The sequence below is a fragment of the Rhamphochromis sp. 'chilingali' genome, assembly GCF_963969265.1.
Source record: "Rhamphochromis sp. 'chilingali' genome assembly, chromosome: 18".
NCBI classification, from domain to species: domain Eukaryota; kingdom Metazoa; phylum Chordata; class Actinopteri; order Cichliformes; family Cichlidae; genus Rhamphochromis; species Rhamphochromis sp. 'chilingali'.
The window spans coordinates 15,748,206-15,769,686 of NC_137945.1; the positions used below are offsets into that span (position 1 = coordinate 15,748,206).

Here is a 21,481-nt window from a genome sequence, read left to right on the forward strand (position 1 = left end):
TTAAGAAAATATATTAATAATATATAATCTCTTTTATAATATAAAGGCGTGTTAAGTGACCAAAAACAAACAAACAAACAAACAAAACAAAAGTGATCTTTATCAAGAGACCTGATAAATTCTATGAACCCGAATAGCTCAGGGATTTAACTTTTGTCATACAAGATTTATTCAAAATACTCACAAATTACAAGGCAATTCGGTACGCATTTTGAGTGCCGCTGGATTTCAGATATTCAAAAAAAGAAAAGAAAAAAAAGACAACAATGATACAAAAAAAAAATCACAAAATGCCCACTTTGATAAAAACATTTATAATTTCACGGTCGTATATCAAATACTGCAGGCATATGAAACAGCTTAATTACTGACCCTCTGCACAAATGTTTGGGAGGGGACGTAAGATGTAAACATAAAATGTTTTTGTACAAATAGCCGCAGTATCCGGTAAGAAACTGCTCCGAAGACAGATCCTTACAAAACTATCAACATCAACACATCGAAACTTACAAAAATTTACAAATGTACATTTTTTTTTCCTTTTTGTCTCCGTTGCTGTTGTTGTTCTAATTCAAACATGCACTTTGGTTCGGTAATACAAAATCCTTCAATGTTAGATTGAAAAATAAATAAAAACATATCGAAGTTCAAACTCATTTACAAAAAAAAATATAATAATAATAATAATAATTTTACACCAACATGCCTAAGCCTACAATAATGTACCACATTGTCTAACAGATTTACAAGACTCTCTCTGTAAGTGGACCTGTGGGCCGTCAGGGCGTGTAGGCACCGAGCCAACCGCTCTGAACAAGTGATGTTTGAAAATATATTCTTTTTATATGCCTGGAAATTAGCACGTCTTCAAGGTTAGCACATTTTCCTTCCGATGTGGTTAAAATGCGTCTCTTGATTCTGGATTTCTGTTTTGTGGCTCATCCCCTTCACTCCCCCCCCCCCCCCCCCCCTCCAAAATAAGGGTACCAGTGGTCCTAAACAGGCACATGGGCACCAAAGCCAAACCGCGTTTTTAATTGTTAAGCTTGTGGAAATGTGTTTCTGTCTCTGCTGTTGTGTGTGTGTGTGTGTGTGTGTGTGTGTGTGTGTGTGTGTGTGTGTGTGTGTGTGTGTGTGTGTGTGTGTGTGTGTGTGTGTGTGTGTGAGCCTGAGCCGGGTTAAAAAGCGTCCCTCGGTTCTGGGTTTCTGTAAGGTGGTTCGTCTGCGGGGTCCGGTGTAGAGTGCCCGCTGGGTGGTGTTTGGGCGCCGCTGGCACCTGAGCTGTGGCAGACGTACCACTCGCTTAAATTCGCGGGCTGGGAGGCTCCCACCGGCTCTGACAACACCGAGGAGCCGCCTGGTTCCCGGCCCAAGTCTGAGGAAGGGGAGACCAGGGAGGGAGTGGACGACTCATAGCCCGAGCTAGGCGGAGGGGACTTGCAGTGCACCTTCATGTGTTTCCTCAGGGAGCTGGGGTGTGTGTAGGACTTATCGCAGCCTCTCACTTTGCAGTTGTAGGGCTTATCGCTGGTGTGGACGTGCGAGTGCTTTTTCCGGTCACTGCTGTTGGCGAAGCGTCTGTCGCAGCCGTCAAATTCACATTTGAAGGGTTTCTCACCTGTTTTTGTGAGACAAGATAAAACACAAATAAGCGAATGAAAGAGTTCAAATGTGAACACGTGATACTCACCCTGAGGCACTAAGCTGCCTTATCATTAACATACTTTTTTTCCCCCTACATGTCTTCACTTTTATATGAAATGTACAAACAACCTGGTTAAGTGTAACATATGAGAGCACGAGCTGAAAATGAACTATGACCTGTATGAATAGAGCCAAAAATATGTAAAAGTGTGCCAGCTTTTATTATTTCATGTTTATCTTTATAATGCCATTTGATTTTATTTTGGGCATTTACACCCCCCTCCTCCCACTTGCACTATGAAAACAAAAGTTTGCCCGCCTGGACAGCTCCCAGTCTGGTGTAAACATGAGGGCTGAACCCCTACTGTCCTGGGTCTATACCTGGTGTATGCATCCATCAAGGCATCAGTCAAAACAGACAAGCTACGAGCACAGACGTAGCAGGCCTGTAATACCGGCTCAAAAATAATGATGAATCAAAGCACTGCCACCGCCAGGCTTCACCTACTGTGCGATAACGCAGTCTGTGTGTAATTTGAATCCTGCAAACGGTTGTGGACTGGCTCTAATTTTGCGTTTTAATAACAAGTATTTCTACCTGATTATGACAAGGCAAAAAAAAAAAAAAAGACAATCTGAATAAATTACACGGAAATCATCCACTGCTGATTTTTCTCCCCCGATTAAAGCTTTTGAGAATATGTAATTGCCTCTGTCTAATTACACTTGCGGGCTGAATATCAATTTGACCTTCAGCTGTTGGGTTGAGAGAGCCAATCAAGGATATTAGTGTAGTACAAGAAACCGTCGAGGAGCAGACCCCAGGGGCAGCCCCAGTCATAACTACACTTTCGGATAGGTTTTAAACATGATACCAAGGACCAGGCCCCTTGGGAGTCAACACACAGAAATAATTTAGCAGATTTGTACTTAGGTAATGTGAGCAAATTATATGAATAATACATAGGGTGCAAAAATGAAACAGAGGGATATTGCCATGTAGCCACCGATAAAAAAGAAGGGCAAAAGTAATTGTATTCATTTACAAGTCTGACTCGACATTGTCAGGCCTCTTTTCCTTCCTAGTTCCACAGCACGTCACTGGGTGGCAAGCAGCCATGTTGCACCAGTATTTGTTTTTGCAGTTAAATCATAGATGCTTTAAGCTGCATTGCATGCACTCCCATCATTATGCAGGTAGTCAGTCAGCTGTGCAAACCTGCCTGTTAGTAAACTGTTTCAGCCGTCTCCACTTGTAAACTTGTTGCTTGAGCTAAAGAGTACAAAGGCTTAATCGTCCAAAAAGCACGTTTTCTGTATGAACCGGTTACTTTCAGATTGATGAAACACACAGCTACACGTAGCTTACATGATTTTGAAATAACAGCGACAAAAATGAAACACAATAATAATAATATTACTACTAAAAATAATACTAATAACAGATGAAGTGGGTGGCCAAGGCTAAAATAAAAACATCATCTCCACATCATCATTATCATAACCATTATATCTATTGCTAAAAGTGAAGATGCACCTTTCCAGCTTTGCTGCCAGTCATGTCTGGCAGGACATGCACTGAACTAAACAGGACCTGACGTGGGCCTCAGTCTTTCTGCTGTGGTGTAAACAAGAGGTTGAACCGTCAAACGCCTGAGCGAGCTGTACCATAATCCCCAAACCCAACCTTTGTGAAACTTGCGAGCACTGATGCAACTCATAACAAACAGGTGGCCAGTAGCTGTTGCGTCCTGCTGTATAGGCTATCGAGCAGCAGCGCAGACTGATTAATTGCCACAGGTCTTGAAAGTGCATTATAATGCGTAAAGTTGCGTAAAATAAAATTACAATAAATAAATAAATAAATAATGGAAAATTATCCACAAAAAAATCACTTCCCTTGCAAGTAGAAAGCGTGCAAACCCCACAGCTGAATTTCAAAATGCGACTTGATAGCTCTATTTTACGATTTACAGTGCATTTCCAACAATCACAGCATTTCCTTCTATGAATATTAAGCCACTGACCTGTGTGCGTCCTTTTGTGAATCTTTAGATTTTCGGATCTTGCGAACACTTTCCCACAACCAGGGAACGGACACGGAAACGGTTTCTCCCCGGTGTGCACTCGAATGTGATTTACAAGTTTGTATTTTGCTTTAAACGGTTTGCCTTCCCTGGGACACTCTTCCCAAAAACATATATGGTTCGCTTGCTCTGGTCCTCCAACGTGCTCTACCGTCACATGCGTTACGAGTTCGTGCATGGTGCTGTAAGTTTTGGAGCAAAGTTTCTTCGGCGAGTGCTCCGGCTCCAGCCACTTGCAAATCAGCTCTTGCTTTATCGGCTGCCTCATGTAGCGGAAAAAGGCACCGGCTCCGTGGTGGTGGTGAGCGCTAAGATTCATGTTCAGATTCAGACCACCGTAGCCATGCAAAGGCGAGGCAGAGAACGGATCAGCCCTGGAGCCTGCCACTTGACTCAAGTGATCAGACCTAACATACATTTCTCCAGGTAGTCCTAACCTTATTTGTCCATTCAGTGTTTGGCCACCCGGTGATCCGCTAGAAGGCTGCTCGTGGTGGAGTCCGGAGAAGAGGGTATGGTTCCCAGCGTCAGGGTGATGACCATAGTGTCCGGGATAGCTACCTGTTGTTGAGACAAACATTCCGTGGTGAGAGGCTGAACCAGCAGTCTGGTCAGTCAGTACTGGCATGGCTTGAGCTGTCAGATCTCTCCGGATGAGGAAATCCCTACCTGCAGATAAAGCCTGGGCCGTGTGAGACATAGAATAGGGGACCGATGTCGCCTGAACCGGGCCAAAAGCTCCCGTTTGACTGGAGACCACTTCACTGTGGCCTGCCATATGATGATTGTGGTGGTGGTGATGGTGGTGGTGGGGATAATGATGGGCTGGGCTGATTTTGAGGGCCGCGGAGTGCCCCATGTGTTCTGGCCCGAATGGACTCGGCCCCAGGCGGGGTTCCGCAGTAATCTCCCCAGGGTGCGAGTGAGCCATTGAGTGTGGATGGCTGCTGAACCCCGGGAAGCCTGTCACGCTCTGAGGGGTATGGTGGTGATGATGGTGATGGTGGTGAGCCCCTGCCAAGTCAACTAATCTCAGCGCCGTGTTCCGTTTGGAAAACGTAGGGTCCATCACGGGGCTTCCCAAAGCATCCACGCTCATTACTTCCTAATTTTAGAATAACTTGACAGCAGGCAAAATAATAATGATGATGACAAATATATTTTAATCGCAATGAAAAAATAAAGAAAAAAAACTTTATAAAGTTAAGTCTATCTGCAGACTACATGGAATCCCATTCGGTTGAGAGGCAGCAGCAGGACGCTTTGATACTGAATAGAGATTCATGGTAGGCGCTGCAGCCCGTGGAGCTAAACAATCACCCTGCGCTCTAATTGGTCAGAGCTCTGTGATTGACGTCACCAGTGACAGTTTCCAACGTGAAGAAAAATGTCTTAGTGACAGCGAGCAGCTACCGCGCATGCGCAGTGCCTCGGGCAACGCTCAGGAAAAAAAGGAATAGTTGTTATGCAAAGGTTATTGTACAATAAAAGTCCTAAAAAGTTGATCCCGATATACAGTCGCTTCTCTTTTGTTGCGGCTCACAAAGGCTGTGAGGCTATGAAATAGCAATTTCCCCACTTTGATTATGTCCTTACAAAACAGACTGCTCCGCGAAGAGTGTACATATTGTCGCTGTAAAAGTTGTAAGGATCATAAATAATGCAGTGATATCTTTATTTTGCACTGCAGCGTCAAGGGCAGCTTTACGCACAAATTACGCGTAAGTTTACGCACGTAAACGATCGATGTCAGCGGAGAAAAACTTGTGCAAAGGACAACTCCACGTGGTAGTTTTAAATAGTCCGGAGTACATACCATTAATATGCGCTTTGATAAATGCACATATTTACATATCCAGCCGTTTGCCCTTCAGCGCATACTACAGAGCTGACTCCGTGCTCTGCCTGGTGGGATCCGTGTGAGTAGGATGTGTGAATAGGGCGAGCTGCGGCCATTGTCCCGAGGAAAAAAAATGTAATGGACGGGACCTGTTGTTATGATCCGGGGTAATTTTGCTTTAGACCCAGGACGGTAGCAGATGAGGGTCACAGAAGGTGGTGCCGTCGCAGACTTAAGTTCAAAATAATTCGTTTCTGTAGCCCACTGTAAGTACCGATACAAGCTTATCCTGCAAAGGATAAAACTAACCGTGATTATTTTTCTATCTTTGTTTGAATGCGTAACAGAAAGACAGTAATAGCTACAAATCGTAACAAAACGCCATGCGGTTTTATAAATTATCCTCCAGATGGGTATTTTTTTCTACACGGACTTTGTCTTTTTTAAACCGTCAGCAGACTAAAAGAAATCAAATGGTTAGTTATTACAATGCTGACTAATTTGTTTATATAGCTTCACACGGACTATAATTTTCAGCATGGTTGACTTTTTCGGTGAAACAATCTTGCATGCCGACACTGCAATAATTGTGTTGCAATATCATAACTGTGGAAGTTGTATTAGATTTTTTTTCTCTTGTGACACTGCCATTACTTTGACTTTTCCTTATTTGTTTTTTTTTACATTTTGGGAGTATGCGTTATATACACCAATTCGACATGTGCGGCTCATTTTTGACTGAAGTTTTATCATCTCTGTTTGCAGGGAAAAAAGATGACTGTGACTTTGTGAAATCCATAAAGTAGTGGTCAATCTGATGTCAGATACGAGGTGTTTTAATAGGTGCTGTTTGTCTTCTACGTGGTTCGTAATTTGTAGAGTCAAGTCTAAAACCCCAAATTATTTTCAGAGTCGCTCGTCAGCATTTCCGTTAATGAGAAAAACAAGTGCACACTATCTGAACTTGTGTTTAAGGGTGACTGAATTCATCATTCTTAGATGTAGTAATTAAAATAAAGCAATTAACCGAATATTAAGTGACTTTTAATCAGCTACCATTTTTGATAAGAGAAAATCAGTTGCAAACCTGTATTACTCTAGGTTATTTCTATGGATTGACTTGTCAAAACCTTTGCTGACAGCGTCATATCCAGCACATTAGAAACTGAGTCAATATTTTGAGACGTGACGGATCCAAAAGATGCTTATTAAATGGCCTTTACGCATGTGGCTCATGAGGCTCACAGCTGCAGCCTTCAGAGGCATCACAGCACCAGCGTAATGCAAAACTTTGAAGTGCTATTTCTGGTCCAAGTTGTGCATGCACTCACTCACTCTTGGAGACAAGTAAGCTAGGGAGCTGTACGAGATCCCAAACCAAAAAGCTGAATAATGCAGCGAGGTCTCATAAAACGTCGCATTTGCTCCTTTGGCTTTCACTTTAAACCCTCAAATAGCTTCTGCTAACAATTTCAATTCTGCACATGTAATATCATAGCCGATTATTGGCCGTTTCATTAGGATAGCTTTTGCGCATTAAAACTAAATATATTCAATTCATTTTGAGGCACACGGGGAACTTTGAGTGCGTTGCAGTGTCATGTACTACTGCAGCAACTCTAATTTATCTTTGCATGTTTCAATTTTGTATACAATACTCTCAGCTTATCAATGATATGTCATTCTTACCGTTTCCCACCTGTTGAAATATCCCTCCAAAATTTTGTATAGCAGAATATGGGGACACCTAAAAAGGGAAAAAAAAAAGGTCGGATCAAGTCGTAGTTCTACTTGTTAAGTTGAGAACAACAAAACTTCCTCTCTTTCCTTGGTCTCCTAAGGCTGACTAGGAGAATGGCTTGTAGAAGCCAGTCTAGTAGCCAAGAAGATATTTTAATGGTTTGTATGGCACGTCTGTGCGTGTGGCTTTGAACTCTAGCAGCCGGAGGTTCCTGCAGAGAGCGCCGCAAATCCCACTTGATAACTTCGACAACCCACAACGTTTTACACACAGGTTATGCATTGCTGGTCTGCTAAAAAAAAAAAAAAAAAAAAATTGAGTGAGTCGCGCAAGCTCAGCCAAACCGTGATGGATACATTAGGTATAGTTGTAGATCCAAGTTAAATACTGGCCTATATATTCAAGGTAACCTTTGTGAACGCGGGGTGCTGGTGAGCATGATGTGGAAATCTAAAGCACAGATGTTCCACTGGTGTGCGCTTCAGTGGACGCCGAAACACAGTGTTGAAGTGAAACAGAGCTACAAAACTCGGACTGCGCACAAGAGGAAGAAAACAAAACGTTGTATGGACTCATTTGAAGTGAAACAGATAAAGTGATAATCCCCTGCCTTTCGAGAGAGTGATGACCCCAAATGAACTTCAAATAGCGGTTCCCCTAAGTTTTCCGAATGAAACACATATAACCGTGTCTCTCTATACCTGTACCTGGCACACGTGATGACGGGTCCAGGTTAGAACTCTGTCAGGTTTCATGATCTCCTGAATGCTGTCCCACGTGCAATAAATAAGAGAAGTGTCAGATAATAATCATTGAAAGCAGACAAACAGATTGACGCATCTGTCAGCCTGAGCGCTTAACTGTACAAAACGTTACCAATTACACAAACAAAAAAAGGGCGTGCTTGGTAATCTGATGGCCATGGCAACAAAGGCAACGTTTGGTTTGTAACCCTTCTGCACTCCGTGGCTGCAAAACGGGCTTTGACTTACTTTCTACGAGGCCAATTGTTGTCTTGTGTTTCCCAACTTTTGTTTTGCTGTTATTCAGCCCTTTAACCAAATTCACAGTCAGCATTCTCACAATATCTGGGATTGATGATGCAAAGAGGCCAATAGAAGTGAGGGCCCTGCACCGTGGATTGTTATTTGGTGAGTGGATGTTATTGGGGGGAAAGGGGCTCCGCCAATGAACGAGAAGCTCCGGAGCCACGTGACTACCCCCCTCCTCTCCCATTCATCAGGGCTGGACTGTGTTGTCTTTTCAATTCATTTATCTGCAGGAATGATTGCGACTATCAGTCTAGAGCTCACCGCCTGACTGAGGAGGTGAAAGTTGCGCCACAGGAAGATAAACCGCAAAAGACAATATTGCATGTATACACGATTTTGCGTGTGCATCGGATGAGCGGTATAGGGGGATTCCTCGCGTCTTAAAAAGTAAACAGAAATTCGGTGGATTTGAGAGTTTGCTCAGTGTAGAGGTCCAAGAGATACAGAGAGGGGGAGGAAGAATATCTGCGCGTGGTTTTTTGATTTCTGCTCTCAGTCGTCTCAGCGAGTCTAGACTGAAGATGCTCCTGGACGCAGGACCGCAGTATCCCACCATAGGAGTCACTACTTTCGGCTCCTCACGGCATCACTCAACAGGCGAAGTCACAGAGAGAGAAGTAGCGTTGGGGATAAATCCGTTCGCGGATGGGATGGGCGCCTTCAAAATAAACCACAGCTCCCACGATATTGGCTCCGGACAGACGGCGTTTTCTTCCCAGGCGCCCGGCTACGCAGCAGCTGCCTTGGGACACCATCACCACCCGACCCACGTTGGCTCTTACTCCACGGCGGCTTTCAACTCCACCAGGGACTTTCTCTTCAGAAATCGGGGTTTTGGGGATGCCACCGGGGCGCAGCACAGTCTGTTTGCCTCCGGAAGTTTCGCAGGGCCACATGGACACTCAGATGCAGCCGGGCACCTGCTCTTCCCAGGGCTCCACGAGCAAGCAGCAAGCCATGCCTCTTCCAACGTGGTCAACAGTCAGATGCGGCTGGGCTTCTCGGGGGACATGTACGGTCGGGCCGACCAGTATAGCCACGTTACGAGCCCCAGGTCTGACCACTATGCGTCAACCCAGCTGCACGGCTATGGCCCCATGAACATGAATATGGCTGCACATCACGGAGCAGGGGCCTTCTTTCGATACATGAGGCAGCCGATCAAACAAGAGCTTATCTGCAAGTGGATCGAACCGGAACAGCTGACGAATCCCAAAAAGTCGTGCAACAAAACTTTTAGCACGATGCACGAGCTTGTGACCCATCTAACGGTGGAGCATGTGGGAGGACCAGAGCAGACGAACCACATTTGCTTCTGGGAGGACTGCTCCAGAGAAGGAAAGCCATTCAAAGCCAAATACAAACTTGTAAATCATATCAGAGTACACACCGGTGAAAAGCCCTTTCCGTGTCCGTTCCCCGGCTGTGGCAAAGTATTTGCTCGATCGGAAAATCTAAAAATACACAAAAGGACTCACACCGGTAAGATCCGCACAGATTGACCGTTTTTTTTCTTAGTGCCAAAATCAGTGCTGAGAATGCCTCATCCAAAATATGCATGCAATCAGGATTATTATTTATAAGGCAGCTGCAGTATCTTCACTGACATTTGACTCAGTGCAGCTGTCGACAGAAAATATTTTATAGGCTTTTCTTTTTGCTTCCCCAGATTTTCTATTTTCTATTACATTTAAAATAATATTTAAATTCAAATTGATATTATTTATGCACATCTAAATGAGCTGATTCAAATGTATTTACAGTAGATAATTATTGCAAGGCAATCCAATCCAAATGACTATTAAAAAATATAAATCTTTACTCTGGTTACTGTTTTACATCTTCAATTATGTAAAGTCAAAATAAAAATGTGTAATAATAATGTTAAAGCCCCATCGGTGTCAAACACTATATTGTTATTTTTCTTGCTTCGTTTAGGTGAGAAGCCTTTTAAATGTGAGTTTGAAGGCTGCGACAGGCGGTTTGCAAACAGCAGTGACCGCAAGAAACACATGCACGTCCACACATCGGACAAGCCCTATCTCTGCAAAATGTGCGACAAGTCATACACACACCCCAGCTCCCTCCGAAAACACATGAAGGTAAAACCCGTTTTATTATTATTATTATTGTATTTTTTTGTATTCCTGCAATGTTTATCTGTGTGCAAGTGCAATTCACAGACTGTTTTTTTTTGCTGCTTTCAATGTGTGACTGGAAACCAGGATACAAAATATTTCTTTATTTGTATGATTTTATTCTAACAGGATGTCCCAGTTTTCCCCCCTCCTTTTTTTTCCTTCAGTGTAGTAACAGAAACACAAGTTAATTTGTCTTGACACTTTCTTTCTTTAACCGACAAATCAGATTAAGATCTTAATGGGAATAATTATGTTTTGGGTATGCTTTTTTTGTTTCTTTTTTTTGTGTGTTTTAGAATTCTGCACATGTCCCCCAACAGTCAGATTAGGACTTTTAATTTGTTTTGATGAGGTTCTTATGTTCTGTGTTTGATCAAAAACAAAAACGAAAACAAAAACCCCCACGGTGCACCACGATTCTCAAAACACGTTTCTCATTACTCGCAGGTCCACGAATCCAACAATGCAGGATCGCAGCCATCTCCAGCGGCCAGTTCAGGATACGAGTCGTCGACACCTCCCACCATAGTATCACCGTCCACAGAGAACCAGAGCAGCAGCTCCATATCACCAGCAGCCTCAGCAGTACACCACACAACCAGCCACAGCACGCTGTCGTCAAATTTCAATGAATGGTACGTGTAAATATTTTTGAAAAAGAAAAAGAAAGAAAGGGGAAAAAGACTGCAGAAATAAAGAAATAAATAAAACTGCTTGGAATCAAAGACTTTATCAAGTCAGCCAGTGAAACGAGGACTGAAAAAAACACGGGAGGCCCAAACGATCAATAAAAGGCTGCCTTAATGTCAGTGAAAGAGAATGCATGGACATAAAGGAGGCAAGGACAGCCACCTACTTAAACTTTTCCCCCCTAAATATTTCTTTGAGTCTTTATTTTTACTGAGAGACTGCTCAAAAAAAAAAAAAAAGGAAGAAGAGAGAGATCTCAAAAAGCATGCTATCTGCGGGTAGAGGCCTGAATTTTTGTACATAAGGATTTCACCAAGTTGAAAAAAAATGTAATATTTTATTTTGTAAATAGTTCTATCACAGTTTAAGGGAATTTGTGAAAAATGTGGTCCCTAGATATATGGAAAAATGAGATGGTTTTAAGAATACTGCGATGAATAGACTTCATTGAAAAGAATGTTATAGTTGTGTACCAAATGTGAATTATTCAGTATTACTACAGTCTACACGTCGACTTAACCGACTCTTAGTATTAATGTGCTTTTGTAGCCTATTCAGTGCAACATTTTCGTCCAAGGTCCAGTTTGAGTAGCACAGTATCATTGTTGTTATTTAATGTCATGTCGATAAATCGTGTAGTGAAAGCCTGAAATTCCGTGTCAATCTGTTTATGTAGTGATAATTATAAAATCTCTGTCAATTGCTTTGTCTGAAAGGAAGTATTATGTAAGTAGCTCAATTTTCCATATTTATCCGCATGTAAAGGACCGGTAACATGTTAGAAATGATCGGTATTTATGGAGAAATGCGCTCATATGTAAAATTTAGTTTACAAAAACAACAAAAAAAATGTTTGGATACATTTCGTACTATATTAAAGGATTAAAAAAATACAAGAATGCAATGCGTTGGAGGTTATTGGTTTCATTAGTGTTTGAGGTTGATCTCAACATGAGTGCTGTGTTAAACTAATGGGTTCTTTTTATAGGATGCATCACCAAAACAGACCCCCTTTTTTCCACCACGATAATCCATTTAGTACAGTTCCGATGGAAGAATAATTGCATGGTTAGTTGCACAAATAATTTTAACTCTTTATGTGTGTGCGTATATGTGTGTGGGTGTGTGTGTGTGTGTGTGTGTGGGGGGGGGGGGGGGGGGGGGGCTTTTGCAGTAGGTGCGCATATGTGTGTTTGTGTGTGTATATAGATATATATACGTGTGTGAGGCACCAGCTCAGTCTGAACGTAAAGGCTTGCCGTGTTTTAAACACGCTGTCACAACTTTTCCTGCCAGTCGATAATAAGTAAATTCACTCCCCAGTCTGCATCTTCTGTTTATCCAAAATTAACATCCAACACTTTGCCCTCCAGTAATGTGCAAATTAAATCGATTAATCACGGCGGTTGTTCCTCGGTGTAAAACCGGATTTTTTTCCCCCCTCTTGCCTTACTTAATTGTTCGGGAATCTAATTTTCCAATCTAATTTTTCTTTCCTGCGTTTTGTCGGATTTCATAGATTTAGGGAGAGTTGGTGTATTAGTCTGGCCCCTCATTGTTCCTGGCTGCAGCTTGCTTGACCGCCCCATTAGGCAGAGATCACATCAGCAGCCGCCACTGATCATGGTTAACACTGGCAGTGTGTGCACGGAGCCACGATCTGTCAGTCTGCACCCTCGTAAAGGCTTGTCGCACATGCCCGAAAAGAGCCACACAGCAAATTTAACGTCCCAAAAGGAAAAAAAAATGTACACATAGCAGCAGAGGAAACGCGTGCGTGTGCTCGTGCATGCTCGTCTATAGCGGCAAAAAATAAATAAATAAAAATAAAATAAAATAAAAAAAACTAAAAACGACTCCCACCATCTTAGATGATTTGTTGAAATGTATTGAAATATATTCATATTTTCTTTTCACGGACTATTAGATTTGGAGATAAATGAAGGATGGTAATAAAATGACTTTTTCGACTCTATTTAACACTATCTATCTGGTCCCAGTGCAGATGCTGCTCTCGTGCACCGCTATGGGGGTGAAAAAAAAATAAAATAAAGACGCACTCCACGCCCGTGCAGTGAATTCGTTTGCAGCTTTATAGAAAAATGTTCACATGCAACTTGAAATATAAATAGTTTAAAGTGGATGTGTTAAAACTGGCTCCTGTGGTTTTCTGGGCTGGCAGATAGTCCACACGTGCATTTTATTTAAATATAAAGTTGATGCCAAATTGACAAATGTTTGAGATAAAAGCTCAATTCGGCAAAAAGACAAAACAAAAAAAACAGTTTATTTATCATTTGAGGGAAAGTCTTTAAATGTGAAATTATGTTTCGAGTCCAGACTAATAATGATGGAAAATGCTCTTCGTGGAATGGATTTAAACTCAGACTGGATCCATAGTTTTTGCCTGCTAATGGCCACAGACTTGAGTTCATACTTTAGCCACGTTGTTTTTTAATTTCCCTGCAGATGCTTTTAGCAAATAGTGAAACTAAAACCTTTAAGTCTTACAAAAAAAAAAGGAAACGAGAAAACAAACGTTAGCTCTTTGCCCTGCCAACACAACTCAATCCAAAAAGCAGGGGACTTTACTACTTAATTCTGACTTCGTGGTTCTGTCGTATTACTTTACACTGAACCTGCACACGGTGTCGAAAATGAGATGCTCGTAAAAGAAGAGTCGACGAGAGGCTGGAGGCGACTTCCATCAGGCTATAGGGCTGATGGTGACTCCAGATCAAATAGGAGCGCGGGGGGAAAAACATCCACTTTAAATGTATCTACGCTCAAGTCTGGAAATGACAAACAGATATCGGGAAAGCGCAGGCGCCAGCATCATGAATATTTATTACTAGCACTTGTGGCCAGTAAACCGAGCCTGACGTTTGTGTTACCAAGGTAGACACGCTGCAGCTTATGTGCGCATCAAAAATCAGACAGATTCAACCTTTCTTACTCTTGTTTTCTGCTTTTTGAAAATGCACGTGCAGTATATGGAAATAGGCTTTCATTTAAAAAAAAAAAAAACGAACAAAAAAAACCCCCCACTTTCAACTCTTTCCCTCCCATTTTGTAAGTTGTGGCTGCTCTTAATGACTTGTTTGGACCTTTTTCCCTTTTTTGTGAGATCACCCCCCCCCCCCCCCCCCTTTTTTTTTTAAATCAGACGCTCTGATAAATGCTGCTTATGCAGAAACTTTGCACTGACACGTGGAGTATAGCCCAAGATTAGAAAAAAAACTATAATCCACGCTCCTTGATGGATGAGGTGCCCATGCTTTTGCCAGCGCTCTGATGTGCATGCCCAGCTGCCGTCACTCTATGAGAACTAAATCAATAAGTTAAACATTTGCAGTGGGGTTTAACTATTAGGTTTCCGGCGGAGGCTTACACGTGATATCCATTTTTAAGTGATAAGGGAGTTGAAAAACTTGGGAGCCTACGCCCCGAGTTTGAAAGTCGTGAAATAACTTGCAAACCCGTTATCCCAGAGTCCTCATCTGGCGGGCTTAAGGGTTCTAATACAAAAAGGTCAAATTCAAGTCAAGGCCACTTTGGTTTATTGGCATGCAGACATTTCGAAACGCCTCCAAGAAACCCTGTCTTATTTGCAGCCATAAAACGACTCCAGTGCCAGAGCCTGGGTAATGGAGCAATCCATCCCACACTGAACATCTAAGTTTGCATAGAAAGACAATCCAGACGCTGATTTACAGAAAAATTACAGCATGTTATTTTTAATCTTCATGCATATTCAGTGACTGGACGTCATTTATATCGTTTTATTTTCGTGCCCCTTTGAAATTTGACTGTTTAATTTATTAATATTTTTTTTGTTATTGACATCCTCATAGTTATTCCTATTCTTATTCGCTTTAGACACCACTTAACTCTAAGAGAAAGGTGTAAATATTTCATTTCACATAGATTTGTGGCATTATCGTCCCAAAACAAAAATTTAAACGCATTTAAAATTTAAAAAGAAAAAAAAGTCAACTATCAGAATTTCGCTAAAAGCTGAAATTTGATTGGTTTGGTGGATTTGATTGGGATACTGATTCCCTGTTGGAAACTCTCGCTAAATCCTCGTTTCTTATAAACAGCAGCTCTTACAAGTACTTTAAGTCGAGCTTCCACATGTGTAATCTGCTGGGACCAACGCTGCACTGGAGCAGCTCGCCGTTTTGTCCGTGACAGGCAGAGGAAATCTGTCTTTACAAATGGAATGTCCAGCTGTTGTGAAATAATGCCATTTTCTAGACAAAAACCCCAAAACAATACAAAAAAAAAACAACAACACAAATTTGTGTCCCCCCCTTTCCTTTTGTCTAGTTGATGTCTGTCTGCCTTGTGATAATCCAGACTGTAGCTCGTATAGTTCAACGCTTTTTTATTTAACCACATCGCTGATTGGAACATTAATCTCCGCTTTGCCACCCCGGTCTCCATGCCGGGGTTGGGGAAGGGTTCGTTATAGTGAAACATAGGCTCACCGTGACCCCTATTGCATCAGTTGTGATGTCTGACATGCTATTAAGTTTAGACCATGCAGGAGATTTGTGGAGGCGCTGACACGGTGTTGTCGCGTCCCCTTTGACGTGCTGCTAAATGAGGCCACCCCAATTAGCGCTTTGCGGCAGGGTGAGACTGCAGCACACCTCAGCCTTCAGGAGAAAAAAAAACAAATAGTCACCGTCTGATGCCTGTTTTTTCCTGTAAAAAGTCAATGCGCTTCATTCGCACATGCGCAGCTCTAACAGTGGGCTGTTTAGTTGGCCATTGTGGATTTTTGGTGGTGCTCAAGGGCACTCTGGTGGTTAGCGGTTAAACAGATCTGCAAATGTACAAACTTCCGGTTCCAAAACATCTGTTTTTAACCCTTTAACCCCTGAGTCCCAGAATCAGTTAAAGGGCAGTTTCACCTTTAATTTGTTCATCTTATATTTATAGCATCTTTACAGCGACTTTTCTCTTAATTCGAAACACAGCCATTTATAAATCCCCTCAAACAAGACATCACTGCATGCTCTTGTTTACATTTGGACCACGTGAGTGCAGCCTATGACATTCATCAACCGTAATAAAATAAGCTCGCGTTTTGATTTTATGCGGCTGAAGTCAAACCATGCATATGGTACATCACTGCACTGTTCAGTGGAGAGGCATTCTCACTTACAGAGCAGCTTGTCAACATCTGCTTATCTGATGAGTCTGATAATGACTCCTTATTTCACAGTGTGGATTGGCCAGCCAGAGATAATCAGTGACAGGTTTCTCCCGATCCACTGCACATCACAGTGTTGGTGCGAGAATGCATCATAAGCTGGCCTGGAAAGAAAACATGGCTGAAATCATACCACTCCGAGGACTTAATAGTTTCTTGAAACATAAAACTTGATACGAACAGATGTTTGGGTTTCATCCTGCTGCATGCTCTTTTGTATTCCCAAGGCTTTAACAATGAGTCCAAATTAACCTATTAGCTATCATCCCGAGAACATGGCATGTGGTGTCCTACTGTTAACTGGTAACAGAATGAATCTCTTTGTTGCCATTTGCACATTTGGGGATTAGGATGGAGTCCCATCGTGTAGGTTCTGAACATAATGTACACAAATTATCTGTCGTATCACAGGTTTGTTGTAGAAATAGGATTTTCTAATCTTTCAAACAATTTCTTATCATGTTTTTTTTTTTTTACCTTTTCCAAAACTCATGTGTGCTTATTGCAAGTGAAAGGTCACAATGCGTGTTTTCAGAGTCTTTACATGGCAAGCAAAGTAACAGAAGCTCGTGCTACAAATGGCAGTCATAATTTATCAAGAACACAAAGATCAAATTCTAAAAATTAAATATCAAGCAGCATTTGTGCTCATTAACACCATCTCGGCGAATCTAGCAATCACCCTACCCTCTGCACAACCACTTAATCTTTGGGTTGCCTGAAATTCATTGTCGTTTTCCTGTTGGGCTGCTGCCTAAACCCTTCAAATATTTTTCAGAGACAAGGGGCAATAAATATAAGTTGTTTTGCTTGCCTGGTGTTTTGAGTGCAGATATTTTAAATAAAAATGGATTTCTTTTTTTTCTTCCCCTCCTGAGTAAATCATTCCAAAGGGGGAAAAATGTGTGTGCAATGAAACAAGCTGGAATCATAATTCCTCTGGTTAGTTGGCTTGTGCATGTAGAAATGCTGGTATTTCCAATGCTATGTTAATATCGACTGTGTGTTTTTTTTTCTGCTTCTTCTTCTTCAAACATTTGGTGCTTTGTAATTGTTCTGGCTCACTGTTGTTCAGTTTGATTCTGATAATGGAAGGACATCCATCATTAGAGTCCAGTGCACACTGTGGCTGTATATGTGTTTGCCATGAGAGCGTGTGCATCTGTAGACATTTTGCATTCATTATTATTCAAGCGTTTCTGACATCAAGCCTATTCAGAATGGCATAAAAATGCAGCAGTGTCGTCAAGCCAAAACCCTTATCCCTGCATTAAAATGTTGCCACTCTCAGGAAACGCAGAAAGATAAAAACATATTCTCGCTGACCTTAACAAAGATATGTAAACCGTTCTTGTATCGTCTTGTTGCCACTGTGCAGAAGGTATCAACAGAACAATGCGGTGTAACAGCAGATTAACAGCATCCTGCTGAAAGGTACTGATTGATGCAACACATCAGTCCTATTCCACCCCTCAGCACTGCATTCATTTATAATTATAGTAGCAACACAGAAAGAGAGTGATTAAAAGTAAAATTTGGCAAACAAAAATGTGGTATGTAAGGTATCATCATAACAGTGCGCTTGGCAGGGAATATTTTTCACCAGCTGCCTCAGCAGGACACAGGTGGAAATGAAACTTGACTGGTGATGGGAGCCAAGAAAGACCTGGAAGCTGAATGTGTCTGTCTGTGTGGGAGTGTTTGTATGACTGTGCACACACACACACACACACACACACACACACACACACACACACACACACACACACACACACACACACACACACACACACACACACACACACACACACACACACACACACACACACACCAAGTGGTGAACTGAAGAACGCAGGATATTAGCTGTCTAACGCTGTCAGAAGACAGAGAAAGTGGGCTGCACTGTCTGTGAGAAGGAATCCAGAGAACAGGCAACATGCTACACATTTCTGAGACACATGATCGGACTTGGAAACAAAAAGAGCTCGATTTAATAAAACTATGTGAGCAATAACAAGCCTGTTTAAAATTAAATGCAATGTTTTAGTGAAAAAAAAAAAAAGATGTTCAGTGAGATGTGCCAAATTCTTTCCCACAATTCTTCCAATAAAGGCCCAAACTGTGTGCAGCATCTGGTGCCCGCAGGTTCTCGCAGTTCGATTTTATGTCTATGACTCTGATGTTCCATCATGTCACAGTTAACCGACTGATGCAATGTGGTTTAGGTGTGAATAGTCTAATATCTGCGATGTACGGTGTCACGCTGCTTGCTGAAGCTGTGGTGACCTCTGCACTATTTTGACAGGGATGTGAAGAAATGGCGAGAACGCACAGTGTTGAATGCATCCAAAGCTTCTGTAATCATTTTAAGTTGGCATGCAGAGCTTAGCATACAAAAAGCCAGCCACTGAACGGTAATACAATCAACATGTAACTAAAAACACAATGTAATGCGTGAAGAGAAGGTTGACTAAAGGGTTTTTCTGTGAAACATCAAAGCTAAAAGCTTGCTTTTATTTTTATGACTCCAGGCATAAAAGGATCCGAAAAACAAACACAGTTCTCTCTTTGTTTGGAGCAGCACAGCTCAGCCACACTTTCCAGCTCGAGTTACGTTATTGTCTTACATAAACATGGTGGCAGGCAAGAAATCCGTCTATATCTAACTGAGTGACAGACCGCTTGACAGGTGCAACTGTGATAATTCAATTTATCGGCTAATAATAATTTCTAAATAAAATGTTACACATCATAAGGCACGTGTATCCCATTTATTCCAATTCGGTGTTGCTCACTCATGGTTTGATTGATAATGATTGGCCCAAATTTGCGTGGTCCAGGTGTTTGCCGTTTATTATTTTTCCACCCCCTCCAATTAATCACTAATTGGTCTTTCCACCTGCAACGGAAAATATACCACAACTGTGGCCAAAAACCTCACACTGCCACTTTCTGGAGGAAAATGTACTGAAATATTTATTGGTAAACACAAAAGGTTTTAATTTAAGGAGAAAATATAAAAACAACAATACTTCTTATGACTTTATTTGTGCAGAATTTGCATTTGTTTTTATTTTTGCTCATCATGACGTCACGTTTAAAGATTCTGATATTTTGAGAACAACTAGCGACTGCTTCTGATTTTAATGTTTACAGTGTCAGGATAATTCTGTCTTGGCTGAGGTAAGGTCATTGTGTTACAAATAGAATCATATTTGTATTTTATGTCTGCATATAGAAACTGTTCATTGTCAGAATCAAATTGGTTTTATATATGTTGCATTAATAAAGTTTTCTTTTTTTAAAATCACAAAATGTGTCACAGTGAGAATGCAATGTAGCGTGTTTGCAGTAACCCTGACTTACCTAGATGCTTTCTATCCCATATCAAGGCTACCTGTATTGCTTGAAGACCACGTAGACTTCTGCCTTACACAGGTACGGCAAAAACCACTCCAGTGAAAGGGCAAATAAAATGTTAGCACTCACGAAAGGTCAAGTCCCCTCCGCGAGATCAAGTTCTGAAAAACAGCTAAGCTTTAAACGACTGACAACATCTAAATTTCTACATGAAAGTTCTGGAGCTGAGAGGAAAGCGGCATCACAGCTACATGCAAGCCCACATCAGAGCAAAAATGCTTGTATTGCACAAGTAATGGTGCATTGTGGCTTTGTGGCTTACTGGGAACTTTTCAGCAGTCTTTACAACTCAAAAATGAATGTTCAGACATTGCATGTACCACAAATGCTCAAGATGGATCCTCCACAGGAATGTGACAGTCCAGATGGCAATATCTTAATGCTTTTTATTACAGCTATTTAATGTTGTATATTGATATAAAAAAGATGGCTTGGGTCCATTGTGAGTGTCTGTTTACGCACACCAAAGCAAACAGCACGGACAGCGTTTACGTGTCATATTCATCACATGACTTGTCTGTAACCACTTCTTCTTCTTTCTTTTTTTTTAATGTATGACAGCCCCCTGCTCTGCATCCACACACAGCTATTAGTTATAAAGCCATGCACAGCAGTGGCTTGTGTCTAATGGAGAAGTGTTGATAAGTCCTTTAAAAAAAGCATCCGGCTGAACTTCTCGCTAAAGGTTGTTTCCAAACTTATTTGATGTAAGTATCCATCTGTCATCGCTTCACAGAAAAATTGGAGCCCCGTCATCAAACAGATAAATGGCTGCATGTTGCTACCTAATGGTGAGTGCAGTGATTGTTTGAAAGCAGCCATTTCTGCAAATCATTTTAATATGTATATATATATATATATATATATATATATATATATATATATATATATATATATATATATATATATATATATATATATATATATATATATATATATATATATATATATATATTTTTTAATATATATATTTATTTATTTATTTATTTTTTTAAATCACTCCTTATTTTGTTTGGATCTTCTTCACTGAAAATAATTGGCTTACACTTAAAACCACAATCTGTAATTGAGTGTCACTGTTGAGACTTTTGATGCACCACTGGCGTTGTTTATGTTGTTTTTTTAAATTGTATTTTATTTTTATATGATTTAACTTTCTTTCAATATAACAAAATTAGGGGCTGGATGACGTGTTAAGCCGCAGTGAAACTTTCACAATTTTTTGTTGCTACAAATTTTGAAGCAAGATAAATCATTCGTTGGCTCATGACTGAATATTTAATCCAAACCATTAAAGATCAGGTTCTATTTCCATGAAAGCATCCAGGTCATAATACCTTGTAATATTGAACTGATTATTAAAAAAAGTATGAAGTACAAGCAGAGTGAATACAAAAAGCACTCAGCTGCCTTCCTTTTTTCCCTCCTCTTTGTGCTTTGCACAGGAAGAGAGATTGAATTGGGATTAGAGTCCATAAAAATACATCTTTAAAATACTGTTAGCTTCAAGTACTGCAAGTTAATTATAACCAAAGGGAATGTGGGGAGGATTAGTGTTTTGATCCCTAGCCCTGTTAAACAAAACGGTGACGTACTGTAAGGTTTGAACAGTTTATCCCACTGGGTTACAGGTCGATTCTCT

General features: G+C 41.2%; 2 protein-coding genes across 3 annotated transcripts; one reads left to right on the forward strand and one right to left on the reverse strand.

Annotated features, from left to right (window-relative positions):
* Positions 1 to 1,074: 1,074 nt before the first annotated feature.
* zic4 (zic family member 4) lies at positions 1,075 to 7,242 on the reverse strand. Of its 2 annotated transcripts, XM_080864758.1 has the most exons (3): positions 4,401 to 7,242; positions 3,672 to 4,292; positions 1,075 to 1,618 (listed from the first exon to the last, which is right to left on the reverse strand). In XM_080864758.1, the coding sequence occupies exons 1-3, from the start codon at positions 4,828 to 4,830 to the stop codon at positions 1,179 to 1,181; spliced, it is 1,491 nt and encodes a 496-aa protein (XP_080720884.1). In that variant the 5' UTR covers positions 4,831 to 7,242; the 3' UTR covers positions 1,075 to 1,178. The 2 variants fall into 2 exon arrangements, with proteins under 2 accessions (XP_080720884.1, XP_080720883.1); XM_080864757.1 differs by having other exon boundaries at positions 3,672 to 7,242.
* Positions 7,243 to 8,577: 1,335 nt separating this feature from the next.
* On the forward strand, positions 8,578 to 12,099 carry zic1 (zic family member 1 (odd-paired homolog, Drosophila)). Its single transcript, XM_080864759.1, has 3 exons — positions 8,578 to 9,846; positions 10,303 to 10,466; positions 10,953 to 12,099. The coding sequence occupies exons 1-3, from the start codon at positions 8,886 to 8,888 to the stop codon at positions 11,148 to 11,150; spliced, it is 1,323 nt and encodes a 440-aa protein (XP_080720885.1). The 5' UTR covers positions 8,578 to 8,885; the 3' UTR covers positions 11,151 to 12,099.
* The last annotated feature ends 9,382 nt before the right edge of the window (positions 12,100 to 21,481 follow it).

What these genes read in the sequence shown, in the direction of transcription:
- zic4 (XM_080864757.1), bottom strand. Translation starts at nt 4,830, where the DNA reads ATGAGCGTGGATGCTTTGGGAAGCCCCGTGATGGACCCTACGTTTTCC. An exon ending in TCACAAAAGGACGCACACAG is followed by an intron (nt 1,619 to 3,671) that starts GTCAGTGGCTTA and finishes TCACAAAAACAG; the next exon opens with GTGAGAAACCCTTCAAATGT.
- zic1 (XM_080864759.1), top strand. Translation starts at nt 8,886, where the DNA reads ATGCTCCTGGACGCAGGACCGCAGTATCCCACCATAGGAGTCACTACT. An exon ending in ACACAAAAGGACTCACACCG is followed by an intron (nt 9,847 to 10,302) that starts GTAAGATCCGCA and finishes TGCTTCGTTTAG; the next exon opens with GTGAGAAGCCTTTTAAATGT. An exon ending in CCCTCCGAAAACACATGAAG is followed by an intron (nt 10,467 to 10,952) that starts GTAAAACCCGTT and finishes CATTACTCGCAG; the next exon opens with GTCCACGAATCCAACAATGC.